At 44.2% G+C, this 20,433-nt stretch overlaps 1 protein-coding gene across 2 annotated transcripts in view; it reads left to right on the top strand.

Moving 5' to 3' along the window:
- Nucleotides 1–935: 935 nt before the first annotated feature.
- Nucleotides 936–20,433, top strand: part of LOC122944530 (multidrug resistance-associated protein 1-like) — a 106,285-nt gene continuing 86,787 nt past the window's right edge. Inside the window, exons 1-3 of one of the 2 annotated variants that reach the window (XM_044302923.1) lie at nt 936–1,045; nt 9,536–9,829; nt 16,911–17,087. In XM_044302923.1, the coding sequence (XP_044158858.1) occupies nt 9,788–9,829; nt 16,911–17,087 (219 nt within the window). In that variant the 5' untranslated portion in view covers nt 936–1,045; nt 9,536–9,787. Of the gene's footprint in view, nt 1,046–3,603; nt 3,737–9,535; nt 9,830–16,910; nt 17,088–20,433 lie in introns of those variants that run through there. The other variant, XM_044302922.1, reaches the window with a different exon arrangement.

Here is a 20,433-nt window from a genome sequence, read left to right as displayed (position 1 = left end):
TGCGTTAAAAACGCAGAATATAGAACATGCTGCGATTTTAAAGCATTGCAGAAGTGATGCATGAAAAAAAATGCTCATGTGCACAGACCCATTGAAATGAATGGGTCAGGATTCAGTGCAGGTGCAATGCGTTCACCTACTGCATTGCACCCGCGCGGAAATCTCGCCCGTGTGAACTCAGCCTAATAAGCCTCCCCATTACGTGCCAGTAATAAGCCCCCCATCATGTGCCAGTAATAAGCCCCCCATCATGTGCCATTAAGCCCCCCCCCCCCATCACTTAGCAATCTGCTGCGGTATTTTATATGAATTTATGTAATCACATGTATTATTATATCTATGAATTTTGACTGTAATTTGTAACAATTGATGCTAATTTATGTTTGATTGGTGTACCTGTATAAAGTATGCCGGTAACACATGTGCACTAGGCTTGAAAAAGACAGCAACAAGCTGTTGAAACGTCGCTGCTGACTCTGGGTGAATAAACTACACGCTTTTTTGATATTTTTGGAGTGCTGCTGGCCTTCTTTCCTTTTTAGTTCATTGGACCTAGGTGCTGGTCCACACTGGCCTGACTTGCACCCATTTGTTACAGTGTGCTGCATTCTCATTTTTTCAAGGTCTATATATTGGGGCGGATATTTAGATCATGTTATATATAATTATTTATATTTGAAAGGTCTCCCTTAGGATATATTAACAACATTTTTCTTTCAGTTTTTTTTTTGCTTTACACTGGCGCTTCCAGATACATATGTATATATTGACAATAATCCAGTTCTGTATGCTGTTTCCGCTATTTGTGTGTGGAACGCACTTTGACACGCTTTGTCTGCTTCTGGCACCACTTTTGCGATGTGTTTCCGGTCCTTGAAACGCATCGCTTGTTCACTTCCGGCCGGGCGCCATCCTGCGCATGCCCTGGTTTGTGTTTTTGAGATGCCGGACAAGCTTTGCAGCGCCATGACGATAATGTGGGCTCTGCACCAGGTGTACCAACACCACCCGTTCCCCTTGCCTTTTGTTAGCCTATTTCCAACAGGTGATTTGTTTCATTAATTAAGTATATATAATAATATATATATATATTTTGTGCACACTGGCTCTGAACCATGGACCCCAGAGGAAGCCAGTCTGACCTGGCGATACGCATGGGGTGTATTTCACCTACACACCATGCCCGCTGACCTGTCTATTTTGTTAAGTATCAGCAATTTATGATGCCTTATTTATATTATATCCAGGTACTTTGTACTACTCGGCGGTGTTTATGTTTTCATTTAGAAACTGGTGGTTGTAGGTCTGTGTGTTGGACCTATATTCAGTCCACACACAGTTCAGTAATTGTATACAAGGATTTTAATCTGTGGGTTTTGTGTTTTCTGATAAATGATATACTTTTTAATTAGAGGTGCAGTCTTGCTTGCAGTATTTCTTCTGGTTCATTCTATGGTTGTGTGTATTTGGTGTGCCCCCTGCGTTTGGTTTCCTTTTCACTTAATAATTGTCACACACACAACCCCCCCATAAAAAAGACCGTGTTAGGCCTCATTCACACGACATTGTGTCCGTGATGACAAAATGCTCCGTGGTTGATCCGTAAAGTTGTCCGTGAAGGATCTGTGTTTGGTTCGGGTGTCTGTTTTTCGCCCCCCGTGTGTCATCCATATTCCATGGACAGTGCTCAGATGACAAAAATAGAGCCCACATGCGCTGTCCTCCTCTACACCGGCCGTACCGGTGTAGAGGAGGACAGCACATGTATGGAGGAGTACGGCCGGTGTAGAGGAGGACAGCACATGTATGGAGGAGTACACCGGCCGTACTCCTCCATACATGTGCTGTCCTCCTCTACACCGGCCGTACTCCTCCATACATGTGCTGTCCTCCTCTACACCGGCCGTACTCCTCCATACATGTGCTGTCCTCCTCTACACCGGCCGTACTCCTCCATACATGTGCTGTCCTCCTCTACACCGGCCGTACTCCTCCATACATGTGCTGTCCTCCTCTACACCGGCCGTACTCCTCCATACATGTGCTGTCCTCCTCTACACCGGCCGTACTCCTCCATACATGTGCTGTCCTCCTCTACACTGGCCGTACTCCTCCATACATGTGCTGTCCTCCTCTACACCGGCCGTACTCCTCCATACATGTCCTGTCCTCATCTACACCGGCCATACTCCTCCATACATGTGCTGTCCTCCTCTACACCGGCCGTACTCCTCCATACATGTGCTGTCCTCCTCTACACCGGCCGTACTCCTCCATACATGTCCTGTCCTCATCTACACCGGCCGAACTCCTCCATACATGTGCTGTCCTCCTCTACACCGGCGTACTCCTCCATACATGTGCTGTCCTCCTCTACACCGGCCGTACTCCTCCATACATGTGCTGTCCTCCTCTACACCGGCCGTACTCCTCCATACATGTGCTGTCCTCCTCTACACCGGCCGTACTCCTCCATACATGTGCTGTCCTCCTCTACACCGGCCGTACTCCTCCATACATGTGCTGTCCTCCTCTACACCGGCTGTACTCCTCCATACATGTGCTGTCCTCCTCTAGACCATACATGTGCTGTCATCCTCTACACCGGCCGTACTCCTCCATACATGTGCTGTCCTCCTCTACACCGGCCGTACTCCTCCATACATGTCCTGTCCTCATCTACACCGGCCATACTCCTCCATACATGTGCTGTCCTCCTCTACACCGGCCGTACTCCTCCATACATGTGCTGTCCTCCTCTACACCGGCCGTACTCCTCCATACATGTCCTGTCCTCATCTACACCGGCCGAACTCCTCCATACATGTGCTGTCCTCCTCTACACCGGCGTACTCCTCCATACATGTGCTGTCCTCCTCTACACCGGCCGTACTCCTCCATACATGTGCTGTCCTCCTCTACACCGGCCGTACTCCTCCATACATGTGCTGTCCTCCTCTACACCGGCTGTACTCCTCCATACATGTGCTGTCCTCCTCTAGACCATACATGTGCTGTCATCCTCTACACCGGCCGTACTCCTCCATACATGTGCTGTCCTCCTCTACACCGGCCGTACTCCTCCATACATGTGCTGTCCTCCTCTACACCGGCCGTACTCCTCCATACATGTGCTGTCCTCCTCTACACCAGCTGTACTCCTCCATACATGTGCTGTCCTCCTCTAGACCATACTCCTCCATACATGTGCTGTCCTCCTCTACACCGGCCGTACTCCTCCATACATGTGCGGTCCTCCTCTACACCAGCTGTACTCCTCCATACATGTGCTGTCCTCCTCTAGACCATACTCCTCCATACATGTGCTGCCCTCCTCTAGACCATACTCCTCCATACATGTGCTGTCCTCCTCTACACCGGCTGTCGTCTATACATGTGCTGTCCAGTGCCCTCCTACACCGCCCTCCTCTACACCGGCCGTACTCCTCCATGCTCCATACATGTGCTGTCCTCCTCTACACCGGCCGTACTTATGTAGAGGAGGCAGTACACTATGGAGCAGTATATGTATGGCCGCTCATGTACTTTCCGCGCCGTGCACTTGACACAGACATGGCGGCTCCTCCCTCCTGTCACACAAAGCAGTCTCCGCCCTGCTGCTGCTGCTGCCGCTGCTCACACAGACACTTCCCTCTTTACCGCAAGCTTCCTCTCCCTCCGTCCTGGAGCCGCTCTATGAATTGTGTTATCCTGTCAGCAGTCGCAGAACCGCACGGTATGTATGCGTTATTAGTATACAGGTTATAGGGCCCTGTGTGTATACAGTACAGTTACTATACATATCAGAGCACAGCATGTATGCATTATTACTTTACATACTATACAGCACTAGATGTATGTATTACTATACTATAGATACTGTACCGCACTAGATGTATGTATTACTATACTATATATACTATACTGCACTAGATGTATATATTACTATACTATAGATACTGTACCGCACTAGATGTATTTATTACTATACTAAACAGCACCATGTGTATGTATTACTATAGATACTATACAGTACCACATGTATGTATTACTATACTATATATACTATACTGCACTAGATGTATGTATTACTATACTATAGATACTATACAGCACCAGATGTATGTATTACTATACTATAGATACTGTACCGCACTAGATGTATGTATTACTATACTATAGATACTATACGGCACCAGATGTATGTATTACTTTACTATAGATACTATACTGCACTAGATGTATGTATTACTATACTATAGATACTATACAGCACCAGATGTATGTATTACTATACTATAGATACTATACTGCACTAGATGTATGTATTACTATACTATAGATACTATACACTACCAGATGTATGTATTACTTTACTATAGATACTGTACCGCACTAGATGTATGTATTACTATACTATAGATACTATACGGCACCAGATGTATGTATGACTATACTATAGATACTATACTGCACTAGATGTATGTATTACTATACTATAGATACTATACAGCACCAGATGTATGTATTACTATACTATAGATACTATACGGCACCAGATGTATGTATCACTATACTATACAGCACCAGATGTATATATTACTATACTATAGATACTATACAGCACCAGATGTATGTATTACTATACTATAGATACTATACTGCACTAGATGTATGTATTACTATAGATACTATACTGCCCCAGATGTATATATTACTATACTATAGATACTGTACCGCACTAGATGTATGTATTACTATACTATAGATACTATACACTACCAGATGTATGTATTACTTTACTATAGATACTATACTGCACTAGATGTATGTATTACTATACTATAGATACTATACTGCACTAGATGTATGTATTACTATACTATAGATACTATACTGCACTAGATGTATGTATTACTATACTATAGATACTATACTGCACTAGATGTATGTATTACTATACTATAGATACTATACAGCACCAGATGTATGTATTACTATACTATAGATACTGTACCGCACTAGATGTATGTATTACTATACTATAGATACTATACGGCACCAGATGTATGTATTACTTTACTATAGATACTATACTGCACTAGATGTATGTATTACTATAGATACTATACTGCCCCAGATGTATATATTACTATACTATAGATACTGTACCGCACTAGATGTATATATTACTATACTATAGATACTATACAGCACCAGATGTATATATTACTATACTATACAGCACCAGATGTATATATTACTATACTATAGATACTATACAGCACCAGATGTATGTATTACTATACTATAGATACTATACAGCACCAGATGTATGTATTACTATACTATAGATACTATACAGCACCAGATGTATGTATTACTATACTATAGATACTATACTGCCCCAGATGTATGTATTACTATACTATAGAGCACCAGATCCATGCATTCTTACTTTACATATATAGCACGTTTTTAATACTCTGAATATTATACCGCACTGTAAGTATGCATTATTACTATACATATTATACCACATTGTATGCATTTTTACTAAATATATATATTGTGGGGTTTCGCTCTGGTAGATTGTACTGCGCCTCCCGCTTACCCTGAGGCAAAATGCAAGTTCTTAACTCAAAATGTCAGTGCTTATTCACACTTGAGGCAATTGCACAAAACAGCATGTAACTTTGCAGTCTTGGTGTTAATTCACACACAATGGAAAGTTCATATAACATAAGTCACCTTGCTGGCAGTTCTGCCGCCAGTAGTCCACAGCAGGCTTTAGGGTGTCTGTTTCCCCAGCATGCGGCTCTCAGCCCTCCAGCACGGCACAAAGCCTCAGATCCCCAAAACAGAGACATCTCTGCTGAGCCCAGCTGCCTATTTAAGGACAGCCAGGTGCTGCCAAAACCCGGAAGGCACTTAAACTCCGGTCCGGTATTTGACCTCACCTGGCTGGAAACCAGCCCAGCCGCACATGCTGGGAGGAAAATACCTGCCTTATATAGATTATTGCTATAGTATACAGATCATGTGTAGGGATGAGCAAACTTCATATTTTGAACTTCGGGTTGTGGTATAAGCTGAATTGCGCTATGGATTCTGTTACCACGGACCATAACGCAATTCCATGATGGAATGCATAACGGAATGCGTTTAGAGACATTCCGTTATTCATTCCGTCATAATAGAAGTCTATGGACTGCAAAACGGATCCGTCCCGTTTCCGTTATGCAGGAGAGGACTCTAAAGGCATTCCGTTATGCATTCCGTCATGGAATTGCATTATGGTCCGTGGTAACAGAATCCATAATGCAATTCAGCTTATATCACAACCTGAACACGAACTTCAAAATATGACGTTCGTTCATCCCTAATCAATTAGTGCAGATTTACATGTGGATTTGGTGCAGATTTTCCTCTCCCCATTGAAGTGAATGGAGAAAATCCGGTCAGGAAATACAAAATGAACTGAAATGCTGCAGATTTGTACTTGACCTACGGTGCGCATTTTCCACATGCAAATCCTGATCGTGTGCATTTGCGCTTTCCTTATGGTACCGAACCCTGCATTCATGAAAAGATTTCTAATCTCATTCAAGCGTTTTATTCAGAATTAGGCCCCTTGCAGACGAGTATGAGCGGATTAGGTCCGGATGCGTGGTGGATGCGTTCAGTGAAAAATGCGCGATTTCGCAAGCAAGTTCATTCAGTTTTGTCTGCGATCGCATTCAGTTTTTCCAGTTTTTATCCCGCGGAATGTTGACAAACAACATCTCTTAGCAACCGTCAGTGAAAAACGCATCGCATCCACACTTGCTTGCGGATGCGATGCGATTTTTACGCAGCATCATTCACTTCTATGGGGCCAGGGCTGCGTGAAAATCGCAGAATATAGAACATGCTGCGATTTTCATGCAACGCACAAATACAGACCCATTGAAATGAATGGGTCCGGATTCCGTGTGGGCGCAATGCGTTCGCATCACGCATTGCACCCGCATGGAATACTCGTTCGTGTGAAAGGGGCCTTGCACACCATTTGGCCGCTTTTATTCCAATGCTCCTTCTGTCTTCCCTGCAGTTAACCTGTCATGCCATTGCCTTTCCTATATTGCTCATATAATCTGCAAGTGCAATCATATGACACCCAGATTACATAGTCACATTTAAAGGGAACCTGTCACCTGGATTTTGTGTATAGAGCTGAGGACATGGGCTGGTAGATGGCCGCTAGCACATCCGCAATACCCAGTCCCCATAGCTCTGTGTGCTTTTATTGTCATACATATGCAAATTACCCTGAGATGAGTCCTGTCCCGGACTCATCTCACATACAGGACTCATCTTAGGTTAATTTGCATATGTATCAAATCGTTTGTTTTTTTACACAATAAAAGCACACAGAGCTATGGGGACTGAGTATTGCAGATGTGCTAGCGGCCCATGTCCTCAGCTCAATACACAAAATCCCGGTGACAGGTTCCCTTAAACTACAGCTTCTATGAATAGTGACAACCACACCTTCGCTGCTTCCTATAATAATAGGGATATAACCTTGTATCAACTGAAAACATCATAATCATAATTAAGTAAGGACTTCCACAACATTTCTTTACCTGCCTAAAAGACCATAGGGGCATGAATAATACTCGGGGATCTAGGGCTGTAGTATGCCCCATTGCCCAGAAGCGCTATGGAAGCTTTGTGATATGATGTGATGCAGCAGGGACAGCCTGGTACGACCTTAGGTTGTCCACAACCTAAGGTCGTACCAGGCTGTCCATAAAACAATTCTCACCGGTGATCTGGAATGGTTGCATTCTTTGGGATAATCAGGTCCTCGTGGCGCAGTCAGGTTTTCGTTGTAATAATGCATTTTAATTTGACGGCAAATGTTGCCTTGTACAGCGAAGCTTCAAGAGGTTTTACAAAGTAAGGAAAGACATAGAAGGTCTTTATTCAGAAACAGCACCACTCTTGTCCTCAGGCGGTGTCTGGTATTGCAGCAGAAGCTAAGGAGGCTTCCTAATCTCAGATACACCCAAAGGACACAGGTTGTGGTTGCTGTAAATTGCCATCGCCAGTCTGCAAAATCTGGACATGAGGATGTCCAGAACCATCTGCTCATATATAATCTGCAAGTGCAATATAGGAAAGTCAATGGCACGACAGGGTAACCGCAGGGAAGACAGAAGGAGCATTGGAATAAAAGTCTCCAAATGGGGCTTAATTCTGAATAAAACGCTTGAATGAGATTAGAAATCTTTTCATGAATGCAGGGTTCGGTACCATAAGGAAAGCGTAAATGCACACGATCAGGATTTGCATGTGGAAAATCCGCACCGTAGGTCATGTACGTTTTAAAATCTGCAGCATTTCAGTTCATTTTGTATTTCCTGACCGGATTTTCTCCATTCACTTCAATGGGGAGAGGAAAATCCGCAATTGATGCAGATTAACCACATGGATTTATCTGCGGATTTCAGTGCGGATCGTCTGCACATAAATTCTGAACGTGTGAATTTACCCTTAGGCCTCTTTCACACGAGCGTGTCCGGATAAGGTCCAGATGCGTTGCGGCAAACCCGCGCGAATAGGTACCCAATTGCAGTCAGTTTTCCGTTGTTCACGCGCGTGATAAAAAACTGATTGTGGTACCCAGACCCGAACCCGGACTTCTTCACAGAAGTTCAGGTTTGGGTTAGGTGTTGTGTAGATTGTATTATTTTCTCTTTATAACATGGTTATAAGGGAAAATAATAGCATTCTGAATACAGAATGCATAGTAAAATTGCGCTGGAAGGGTTAAAAAAATAAATAAATAATTTAACTCACCTTAATCTACTTGTTCGCGCAGCCGGCATCTCTTCTGTCTTCTTGTTTGAGAAATCGGACCTTTGATGACGTCACTGCGCTCATCACATGGTCCATCACATGATCTTTTACCACAGTGATGGATCATGTGACGGACCATGCGATGCGCGTAGTGACGTCATCAAAGGTCCTATTCCTCAAAGAAGAAGACAGAAGAGATGTCGGCTGCGCGAAAAAGTGGATTAAGGTGAGGTAAATGATTTATTTTTTAACCCCTCCAACCCTTTGTACTATGTATTCTGTATTCAGAATGCTATTATTTTCCCTTATAACCAGGGAAAATAATAATGATCGGGTCTCCATTCCGATCGTCTCCTAGCAACCGTGCGTGAAAATCGCACCGCATCCGCACATGCTTGCGATTTTCACGCAACCCCATTCATTTCTATGGGGCCTTCGTTATGTGAAAAAAGCACAAAATAGAGCATGCTGCGATTTTCACGCAACGCACAAGTGATCCGTGAAAATCCCCGCTCATGTGCACAGCCCCATTGAAATGAATGGGTCCGGATTCAGTGCGGGTGCAATGCGTTCAACTCACGCATTGTGCCCGTGTGCATTTACCCTTAGGGGTTTCTTGTGAACGCCTTCCCTGCCATGTCTTCCTCTGCTACATCTGGAACAGTGGTCATTACCGTCTCTCTTGCAGGGGGTGATTGGCAGCGCTGGGCTGCTTAATGGACTGAAAAGGAAACTTCACAAATGGATTTGAACAATGAAAGGAAGATCTTGGAATGTAGGCAAGTCTGAAATAGAGGCCGCGTTCTAGATGATATCTCAGCGCTCCAGAAGACATTGGATTTCTTAGTCTCAAGCGTGTTATTTGGTATTATGGTCTGTTTTTAGACGGCGTGAATAGAACGCCTTGTTTCACTGTAATCGCAATCTACCTCCTGCCAGCATGAAGTGGCTCTGCAAGCTCGACGAGTCCGAGAAGTTCTGGGTAAGGAATTTTTTTATAGATAATTTTCATTGCACGAAAGGTACTATAAGTTACTAACAAGTTGTCTTCAGTCATCGCCTTCATTACAATGTTCTGAAATGTTATTCCATTCAGCAATCATCACAAACAACACGTTAACCTTATTATACAGCAGGGCACAGCAACCTCCGGCACGCCGGCTGCTGGGAAACTACAACTCCTAGCATGCACACTTGCTCAACAGTTCCTGAAACTTCAATCGAACTGAATAGAACAAGTTGGGAGTTGTAGTTTCCCAGCAGCTGGAGCGCCAGACGTTGCTGACCGCTGTTGTGCAGGTTATTATGGGGTTGACAAACTATGGCCAACCTGCGGCTCTCCAGCTGTTGTAAAACTACAATTCCCACTATGCCCTGCTGTAGAATGATAGTTGTAGACAGTCTGGGCATGCTGGGAGTTGTAGTTTTGCAACAGCCAGAGAGCTGCAGGTTGGTCATCCCTGATATAGAGGTTTTGTGAATTTTATTAAGAATTAAAAAAAAAACATTTTTGTTGTGTGTCAGCCCTGGAACTACTCGGCTCTGTGCATTGTGCAGTGGAAGGAGCTGGTTATTGCCGCGCTGCTCCCATCCACTGCTATATAGTTCCGGTGCCAACTGCAGAACAGCCGATCGGTGGGGGTGCAGGTTGTCAGACCCCCACCAATCCAATTGTGAAGGTCTCTCGTGAGTATAGGCCATTTATTTGTAAAATTCGGGACAACCCCTTACATTTCAATTATGCTATGTAATTGTTTTATTAGATGGCAGCACATTACATCTGTTCATCATAAAATGTCCTGATAGCATTAAGGGCATAACCACAGTTATACCAGACTGTTATATTGCAGGAAAAATGGGGTCAGTCAGCACATCCCAATGAGCAGGTGCACGTCACCTTGGCTAAAAACACGAAGAAAAAAAACACAATGCAACAGCACTCTGCAAACACAAATAAAGTACAATAATGCCATGGGTATAGAAAACATTCTGGTGCTAATGCTACTCTTATTTAGTAAATTTGAGATTCTTGGCAAATACATTTTGTACAAAATTATCTGGTCCTGTCTGCCAGCGTCAAGGCGATCTCTATAAGACGGGAACCTAACACTAAATACTACATGTTATGTGCAATAATGGCCACCATAAAATTCAGGGAGTGCAGGTTCCACATGCATGCACTCCATGCATGTGTAACCTGCACTCCCTGAATTTTATGGTGGCCAGTATTGCACGTAACAGGTAGTATTTAGTGTTAGGTTCCCGTCTTATAGAGATCGTCTTGACGCTGGCAGACAGGACCAGATAATTTTGTACAAAATGTATTTGCCAAGAATCTCACATTTATAAAATAAGCGTAGCACCAGAATATTTTCTATAACTATGGCATTATTAGACTTTGTTATATTACCATCATGGTAGCTTTTCTTAGGCCCCAGGCAAACAGTGTCATTGTCCAGTCTAAAATAAATGGAGCCCCCTCCCTTCTCCGACACTTTAGACAAGTTTCAATAAAGGGGTTCAATGGCTGAGATTTGAGTTTTTTCTCCAGTTTTGGACATTGGTAAAGGAGTGCAGCGGTCATTCCTTCTTGTCCAGTGCTGAAAGCAGTCTGTCTGTTTATGGCAGTCAGTATTCTGTCAGCAGATGACATCCTGCAACTGGTACTAAAACCGCCTAAGTCTGCAGAGCATGCATGACGTAATATGTACTCCCCAAGCCCTGAAGTTATCATCATTACAGGCCCGGAGTTATAATATGTGATTCTAATGATAACATTATGTTAGGAAAATAGAATATTAAGGATGACTCCAAAGATGTACCGTAAGTTTGCCTTAAACGTTTACATAGATTATGGGGATGATCAGTATTGTCATTTGCAATGTTTTTGGTGTCTGTTTTAAGTCTGCCTTTGGTTTGTGTTGCTGCGCCTAATCTATGAAGTGGTGTTTGGTTTTTATTAAACTTGGTGCAAGTGCCATGTGGTTGACCCACCGTCAGTGTCTTATTAAAGGGCATCTGTCAGCAGATCTGTACCTATGACACTGGGTGACCTGGTACATGTGCGCTTGGCAGCTGAAGACATCTGTGTTGGTCCCATGTTCATATGTGCCCACATTTCTGAGAAAAATGATGTTTTACTATATGCAAATGAGCCTCTAGGTGTAACAGCAACGCCCCCATTGCTCCTAGAGGCTTATTTGCATATACAGGAGCAAAGGGGGCGTTGCTGTTACACCTAGAGGCTCTGCTCTCTCTGCAACTTTTGCGCCCGATGAACTAGGGCCAGGTAGTGTAAACGTGATCACACCTAGCCCTGTCAGTAAAGGCAGGGCAGTTGCAGAGAGACCAGAGCCTTTAGGTGTAACGGCAACGCCCCCGTTGCTCCTAGAGGCTCATTTGCATATAATAAAACATAATTTTTGTCAGCAATCTGGGCACATATGATTTTTTGATACGTTAGGTTTAGAAAATGACAGGTCGTCCTGCTTCTAGGACTTCGTTACAGGGAGTCTGCCGAGGCCCCTTCTACATAGCGTGTCGATCGGATGTGTTGATGGGCTGCCCTGTATGGATGTTTTTGTACGTTTTCTGGTAACTGCAGGGAGTAGTTTCCCCCAAGAGATGATCCATTGTTAAGGATTTTGAATATGAGCAAAATTCTTCAGGAAATGTTTGCTTACCTAACTTATAGAAGAAATGCTCATTGATTCGAGTCCACTGATTAGTTACCTACAAAACCATATAGGTGGTGCTCGCAAACCATTTACAGGGTGTTTCTCCCTCAAAAGCATAGAACAAGGGTCAGCAACCTCCGGCACTCCAGCTGTTGTGAAACTACAACTCCCAGCATGCTCCATTCACTTCTATGGGAGTTCTGAGTGTGCACGTAGTTTCACCACGCCTGGCGTGCCGGAGGGTGCTGGTCCCCGGGATAGAACAGAGCAAAAACTCAATTTTATGGATAACGTAACTAATACGGCCGCTATGGCTCACAGGGATCGTCCTTCAGACTTACGAATGTCAGACCTTAGTATGAACCCATGAATTAGTATAAAACCTCTAAACACGTACAGATGTAGCAGTCTTTAAAGGGGTATTCTGGTTGTTTGATGTTATGACAAGAATGTATCCCCCCTGAAATTAACGGAATGGCCAGTCCAACATGTGTGCGGCCACTCCGTTAATTTGTATAGGATTTCCGGAGATGGCCGAGAACAGCGCTCCACTATCTACAGAATTCTTATAGAAATGAATGGAGCGTTCATTCCAGGGGTATGGGGCCCCCATTCTGGTGATCAGTGGGGGTCCCAGCAGTAGGACAGGGGATAACTTTTAAGGCTACCTTCACATTGGCGTTTTGGCTTTCCATTTGTGAGATCTGTTCATTCTGAATGGAAAAGGATCCGCTCAGAATGCATCGGTTTGCCTCCATTCCGCTTTGGAGGCGGACACTAAAACGCTGCCTGCAGCGTTTTGGCGTCCGTCTGACAAAACGTTTGTATCTGGCACAATAGAAAACGGATCCTTCCTCCATTGACTTTCAATGGTGTTCATGATGGATCAGTTTTGGCTATGTTACAGATAATACAAACAAACCCGTTCTGAACGGATGCAGACGGTTGTATTATCTGAACGGATCCGTCTGTGCAGATCCATGATGAATCCGCACCAAATGCGAGTGTGAAAGTAGCCTAACAAACGTAATTCCCCTTTAACTCAACGCTTAGAAATTTGTTAAATACACAGTTGTAGCAAACTTTAACTTGCCTTTCAATAGCATTTGTAGTCATTTAAAGTGTTTTGCAGCTGTGTATGTAGCATGTTGAAGGAGTCTTGCCATCCATGGCGTTTATGGCATATTGACAGGACTTACCTTACATGTCAGATGTGGGTCTCACCTCTGGAACCCACTCCTATCTCCAGAATGGGCCACCCCAAAGTAAGAGAGAGCATATTCACAGATATGGGACTTCTGAAATACCTGAGTGCTGGCTGCGCTACTTTCGGATGTCTCATAGCGGTAAATAGAGGGTGGTCGTGCATGCCCAGTGTGCCCTCTGTACACTTCAGGGCTCGGTGCCATGCGGTAGGAGCAGGACCCGCTTCTCTCGGTTATGGCATATCCTGTCAATATGCCATAATGCTGCCAGATGGGACACCCCTTTAAGTGCCAAGTTAATGATTGCTCTGACCATACATGCACATACACATGACATACAGCAGAGCCTATATAACCACCGCCGCCACATCACTGACAGAGTATTAGGTAATCCCGCGATTTTGCCATTTCCCAAGTTAACTGGATTTCTGGACTAGATAAATTTGATTAGTTGCAACGTGACAGATGAGGACATTCAGATACTTGTATTAGGTTTTAACAGGGAATGCTGTTTGAAGGGATTATGTCACAACTGACGTAAAAAAAAAGTCTGACATCATTTAGTACATGACAATCTCTTTCTAACAAAGCTAGAACCAGCCCTGTACCTCACATGGATCAGAAGCATCCTCTGGATAGATCATCAGCTTCTGATCGGCGGGGGTCCGACACCCGGGACCCCCGCCGATCAGCTGTTTGAGAAGGCAGCGGCGCCCCAGCAGCGCCGCGGCCTTCTCACTGTTTACCGCCGGGCCGACGGCCCACTGACGTCACGACTTGTATCAACTAGAGTGGGCGCAGCTAAGCTCTGTTCACTTGAATGGAGCTTAGCCGCGCCCACTCTAGTTGATACAAGTCGTGACGTCAGTGGACGGGCGGCTCGGCGGTAAACAGTGAGAAGGCCGTGGTGCTGCTGGAGCGCCGCTGCCTTCTCAAACAGCTGATCGGCGGGGGTCCCGGGTGTCGGACCCCCGCCGATCAGAAGCTGATGATCTATCCAGAGGATAGATCATCAGTTAATTGAAAGTGCAGAACCCCTTTAAGTGTGTATGGGAAGTTAGGGAACGCAGTTTTGAGCTCAGAGAACTGGCAGAGGAGCCATCTTGAAAAGGTCCTCATATTGTAAAAAACAGCCGTAACTAAGGGAAAAACTCAAGAAAAACAGTCGTATGTAAAGAAACTAAAGATTGCTTTATGCATAATGCTGCTGCAGTAGTACCATATGCTGAAATAGATTTTTTGATGAAAATATGACAGTTACCCTTTAACAATTTCTGCCTCTGATGCCACCAGATGTAAGGCAGCTATCCTATAAGTCAGTGTTCGACCCTTTCAATAGGCCTCAAGACATGACTCGGATAATAAAAAAAAAGCCAGCATCTCATCTGCAGACAGCATTTTCAGGGTGATTGCCCCACGGAGACACTGTAGGAAATGGACTGAGCAACTGCTGGACCTTTTCTGAGAGAACAATCCTGGCTAGCCATAGGAGTGAGAGTTGCACGGGAGGAGGGGCTTTAGAAGAAGTTGCTGGTTAGGGGGTCTGTTCAAAAATTTGCTGTTGGGCCTTGTCATTTCTAGTTTTTTTTTCTTATTGAAAGCCCAAAGTCCGTGCTTTCTCACCCCGTTCAACAAAATCGTGCAGCGTGCCACACAAAAATGACGTGCACTAGGTTGTGGTCTATCACAGGACCTCTACATAAGAGAAGGGCCCCCCCACAAACCATTCCCTATCCCTCCGGGCCTATGTGCAAGGGACGGGGACAAATGGCAACCCTCAGCCAAAGCTGAGGGTAAGCCCGTCTGTGCTCCCGGCATTCACCTCGGCTGCCACCCAGGGCATCAGCCAGGAGCTTCAACAAACGTATGGACTCTCCCAAGGGAGAGCCAAAGGGGTTTAGCCCTTTAACCCAATATGGCCACCACTGAGGGGGGGGGTACCCGTATGGACCCCGCAACCCTGAAAATCCTATTGAACACTACAAACGTGTAAAAGTGCACACAGTGAACACAAAAAATAAATAAAGTGAATGTGTGCCATTACGGCCTGGACATTTGACCGGAATTATAAAAATTCTGCATATTTTCAAGGCCAAAGCCAAGCGTAGGAAGGTACCCAGTGAGTTCAGGCACCCCAGGGTCACCACCCCTGGGGCACTGTGCACTTTGGGCTTTCAACACAACTCAGCCTCATGGCTTCGATCCATGGTTCTCTGTCCCGCTCAACATCCATGGGTTGGGTAACCACTCCTCCCCATAGATGGAGTACAGTGCACCTTCACTGAAGGACAGGTACTACACACTGGTTCTCTGCTCTACATCCCAGGAGTAAACTCGACCGGACGGATGAGAACAGATACTACACTTGATCTTAACCAAAAGACCGAGAAGGCCTAGTCATTTCTAGTTACGACACTGCCCTTAGTGCAGAGCAGAGAGTACTGGCACTGGGTGAGAGGCCTAAGTATTTGGGGGATACTATCTCTCCTTGGGGAGAGAGTGCCTTAATCCGAGTGAGGAGACTTATAGGCCATACATGCTCCTCTGCAGATGAGGTGCTGGCTTATTTAATATCCTTGTCATGTCTCAAGGCCTATTTAAAGGGTCAAACATTGACTTATAGGATAGCTGCCTTACATCTGGTGGAATTAGAGGCAGAGCTTGCTAAGAGTTCATTTGCATCCCTTTCTTCCCAGAATTCCAGAGGAGCATGTATGGCCTACAAGTCTCCTCACGCCAATTAATGTGGTCTCACCCCAAGGAGAGATAGTACCCCCCAAATCCTAATGTGCGTTCACATACTGCAGAATCCCGTATGGGAAAAAATGCAGTGTAGTACAGTACCAGCAACGTGTATGAGATTAAACAAATCTCATGTATACTTTGCGGATTCTTACCACGTGGAAATTGACCTGCCGTGCAGATTTCAAAATCTGCATCATGCCAATAATGTTTGAGGTTTTAGCAGCGAATGTCACTCTTTTCAAATGAAGGGTGAAATCTGCGCTGTCATGTATTGTGGTTTTTAGTGCGTTTGAGTGCAGAAATCCGCATAGAAATTCGTGGTGATCTTCTGCATGTTGACCTGCACCCATGTCCAGATACCATATTGCAGTTTTACACCACTGATCCATATCTGTTGTTTTGTGCTGATCCCGTATATCGGTTCTTTATTTTGCAGGATATAAACCAGACTTGGCACACAGATAACCCGGACTTCTCCTGGTGCTTCCATCATACCATTCTGTACTGGATACCCTGTTTCTACCTATTTGCCTGTTCGCCATTTTACATCTTCTATCTAAGACGCCATGGCCGAGGCTACATTCGATTGTCTCTGCTCACCAAAGCAAAAACTGTAAGTATTTTAAAATGTGCTATGTCATGTAGGGTGATTTGCTGTGAACATGTGCCATTATTATGCATGTTTGCGTACGGTTTTGAAATTGGGCTTGGTTCTTAAATTGACAATATCAGCAGTTTTGTGTAACGCTGCCATTTTTCCCTTGATATTATAAAGCCACAGGTGTTTTGCCTCAGTTTTGAGATAAGCATGGCATAAAAGACAACATAAAACCTGCACATGGGGATACATTCATATATATCCCACTTAGTATAAAGCAGAGGTGCACAACCTGCGGCATGGGAGGCTCAAGCGGCTCGCAGCATCATTATGTGAGACCTCGCCCATTACGTGGACACAGATATGCTCACTTGTGTTTTCTATGTAAGGCTTCATGCACATGACCGTATTTTTCAGTGTTTGCGCTGACCCATTCTTTTCTCTGGGACCATGTTTCTGAGGATTCATGCCTTCCATTCCGCAAATTCTAGAACATGTCCCTTTTTGGTCAGTTTTGTGGATGAGAAGTGAAGAAAAAAAAAGAAAAAGGAATGCACTTGGAAGGTATCCGTATTTTGCAGATCCGTTGTTTGCAGACCAAAATACAGACTGAGAGAAGAGTGGCTCCTCTTGTAGAGAGAACAATACTGTGACAAACTCCCCTCGTTTGAGGTTGCCACGGGTGCTTGGAGAGGACTACTTGCCAGCCTCTTACCATGTGATTACGGTCCCATGTTGAATGCACCGGTTTTGTGCAATGGCTGCATAGTTATGTGGGTTCATGTATTTTGCTACCATGTGGCTAATGGACTCTTGCCTCTGTCCTTGGGAGATAAGTGGATCACTTCTCAATTGTCTCCAGGACAAAAGACGGTGTAGAACCGGTTTTGGACAGAAAAGCCATCAGTACAGCCAGGCCCAAGAGACTTTTACTAACTTTTAACCCCTGGTCTAATTCGTGCTATGTTGGGATGTTAAATGTCTATGTGTATTGTAAAGGGTGGGACATTGTATAAGTCGAGTAGTGAGGTCTGACCTATTGTCCCCCCGTGTGTATTGGCGATTGCCCTCTGTCCTGAGAGATAATTGAATTACAACTCGGTTGTCTCCAGGACAGAGGACATTGTGTATGTTCCTGCCTGTGATGATTATGTTAACCATGGTGTACCATGATTATATCACAGGCAGAGGGGATGATTCTATGTGGGTTGTAGCCTTTGTGTTATTGGTTAATGTATATTGGTTGTGGGTGTCTCCCTTGCATGGGAGCAGGGCATAAAAGAAAGTGTAGTTCTGAATGCCTGTGATGCTTCCAGTAAAGTCTTGTTCCAGTATTAAGCTTGGGCTCATATGTGGAATTATTCAGCGATACTAGCGATAATAGCGAATTATTACTCCTTGGATTATTTGGCTGTGCTATTTCATGGGAAGAAGGGAAGACTAGACGGTGACACGGATGATACCGTCACAAATATGTAATGGACATCAGGAGTAGCAGTGCTCACTTCACTATTGCGTGCCTGTGTAACATTTATAGCTTTGTAATTTTTCTGTTAATGTAGATGTAAGGCAGCTATCCTTTAAGTCAATGTTCATCCCTTTAAATAGGCCTTAAGACATGACTCGGATATTTAATAAGCCAGCACCTCATCTGCAAACATCTGCTTCGGGATGATTGCCCCTCATCAGTGCAGAGCAGAGAGTACTGGCTTAGCTGGGTGAGAGGCCTAAGTCAGGTTTTTGGGGGGTACTATCTCTCCTTGGGGAGACAGCGTCTTAGTCAACATGAGGAGCCTTATAGGCCATAGATGCTCCTCTGCATACAAGCTGTCTGCAGATGAGATGCTGGCTTATTTAATATCCGAAAAAGAGAAATATAGCGGCCCACCCTCTTGTTGCTCTGAATATGGTGCTCTTGTAAATTTGACTCACTCCGTCAAAGCAATTAATTAATTGTATGTAACTAGGACAGTCACTCTGCATTTCCAACCATCCAAGGAGGATATATCTTTTAGGCCTCATGCACACAACCGTTGTGCGGCAGCTCCGTGCATTGGGGACTGCATTTGCCTAATGCACGGGCAACATCTGTGCAGCGGGCCGGACCCATTCAACTTGAATAGTTCCGTGGTATGTCCGCACCGCAAAAAAATATGACATGTCATTTTTTTTGCGGTGCGGAACCACGGAAAGAAACCTCACGGAAGCACTCCGTAGTGCTTCTGGTGTTCCGTTCCGTGACTCCGTTCCGCATCTACTGAATTACAGACCCATTCAAGTGAATGGGTCCGCATCCGTGATGCGGGGTGCACACGGCCGGAGGCCGTGGATTGCCGACCAACGGCCGTTTGCATGAGGCCTTATATAGATATTTATTATAACACAATTGCATTAACAATTAGCATAAAATCTGTTCAGAAACATAAAAAAAGTTAAAGTAGATCAGCTGAAAGATTAAAATGAAAAAAATATAAAACAAAATTCAATAGCAATATTGCACTATAGGTTGTATGAGCTATAGGTGCACTGGACGCTTGTGGAACAGCAGAGGATCGTGCAGTAGCTGTCTGATATGTATATCAATAGTATCTATTGCGCATACAACCACAATTAAATCCCATAGTGCACATTACATTTGCATATTATTATAATAGAATGTAGTTAATAGCTTTGCTTCTTTCAAATTCCTCACACAAGTGGTGTGCGGGGATTCTATTTTTTGAATGGATAATCCGCACTACTCGTGCTTAATAAGTCTGTTAGGTTATTCTGTTGCTACTGCACAATCCTCTGCTGTTCCACAAGCGTCCAGTGCACCTATTGCTCATACAACCTATAGTGTAATATTGCTATTGAATGTGGTATATTTTGTTATATATTTTTTTCATTTTAGTCTTTCAGCTGATCTACTTTTACGTTTTTTAAATTATGTTTCTGAACAGATTTTATGCTAATTGTTAATGCAATTGTTTTATAATAAATATCTATATAAAAGATATATCCTCCTTGGATGGTTGCAAATGCAGAGTGCCTGTCCTAGTTACATACAATTATTTAATATCCGAGTCATGTCTCAAGGCCTATTTAAAGGGCCGAAAACTGACTTATAGGATAGCTGCCTTTTATCTGGCGCTATTAGAGGCGCAGCTGGTTAAGAGCTCATTTGCATCCCTTTCTTCCCAGAATTCCAGAGGAGTCTCCTCATGCCGATTAAGGCGCTCTCTCCCCAAGGAAAAATAGCACTCCCCAAATGTAGTTGTAACAGGGCAGGTATTGTGCAAGCTGTATACTTAATAGTGTAATTTGTTGTATTGATTGATTGATTTTATTTATTTTTGGGTAGGGGGGTTACCAAAAAGCA

The sequence above is a fragment of the Bufo gargarizans genome, chromosome 8 (assembly GCF_014858855.1).
Source record: "Bufo gargarizans isolate SCDJY-AF-19 chromosome 8, ASM1485885v1, whole genome shotgun sequence".
In the NCBI taxonomy this organism is placed as follows: Eukaryota; Metazoa; Chordata; class Amphibia; order Anura; family Bufonidae; genus Bufo; species Bufo gargarizans.
This window is presented reverse-complemented; position numbering and strand designations above follow the sequence as displayed.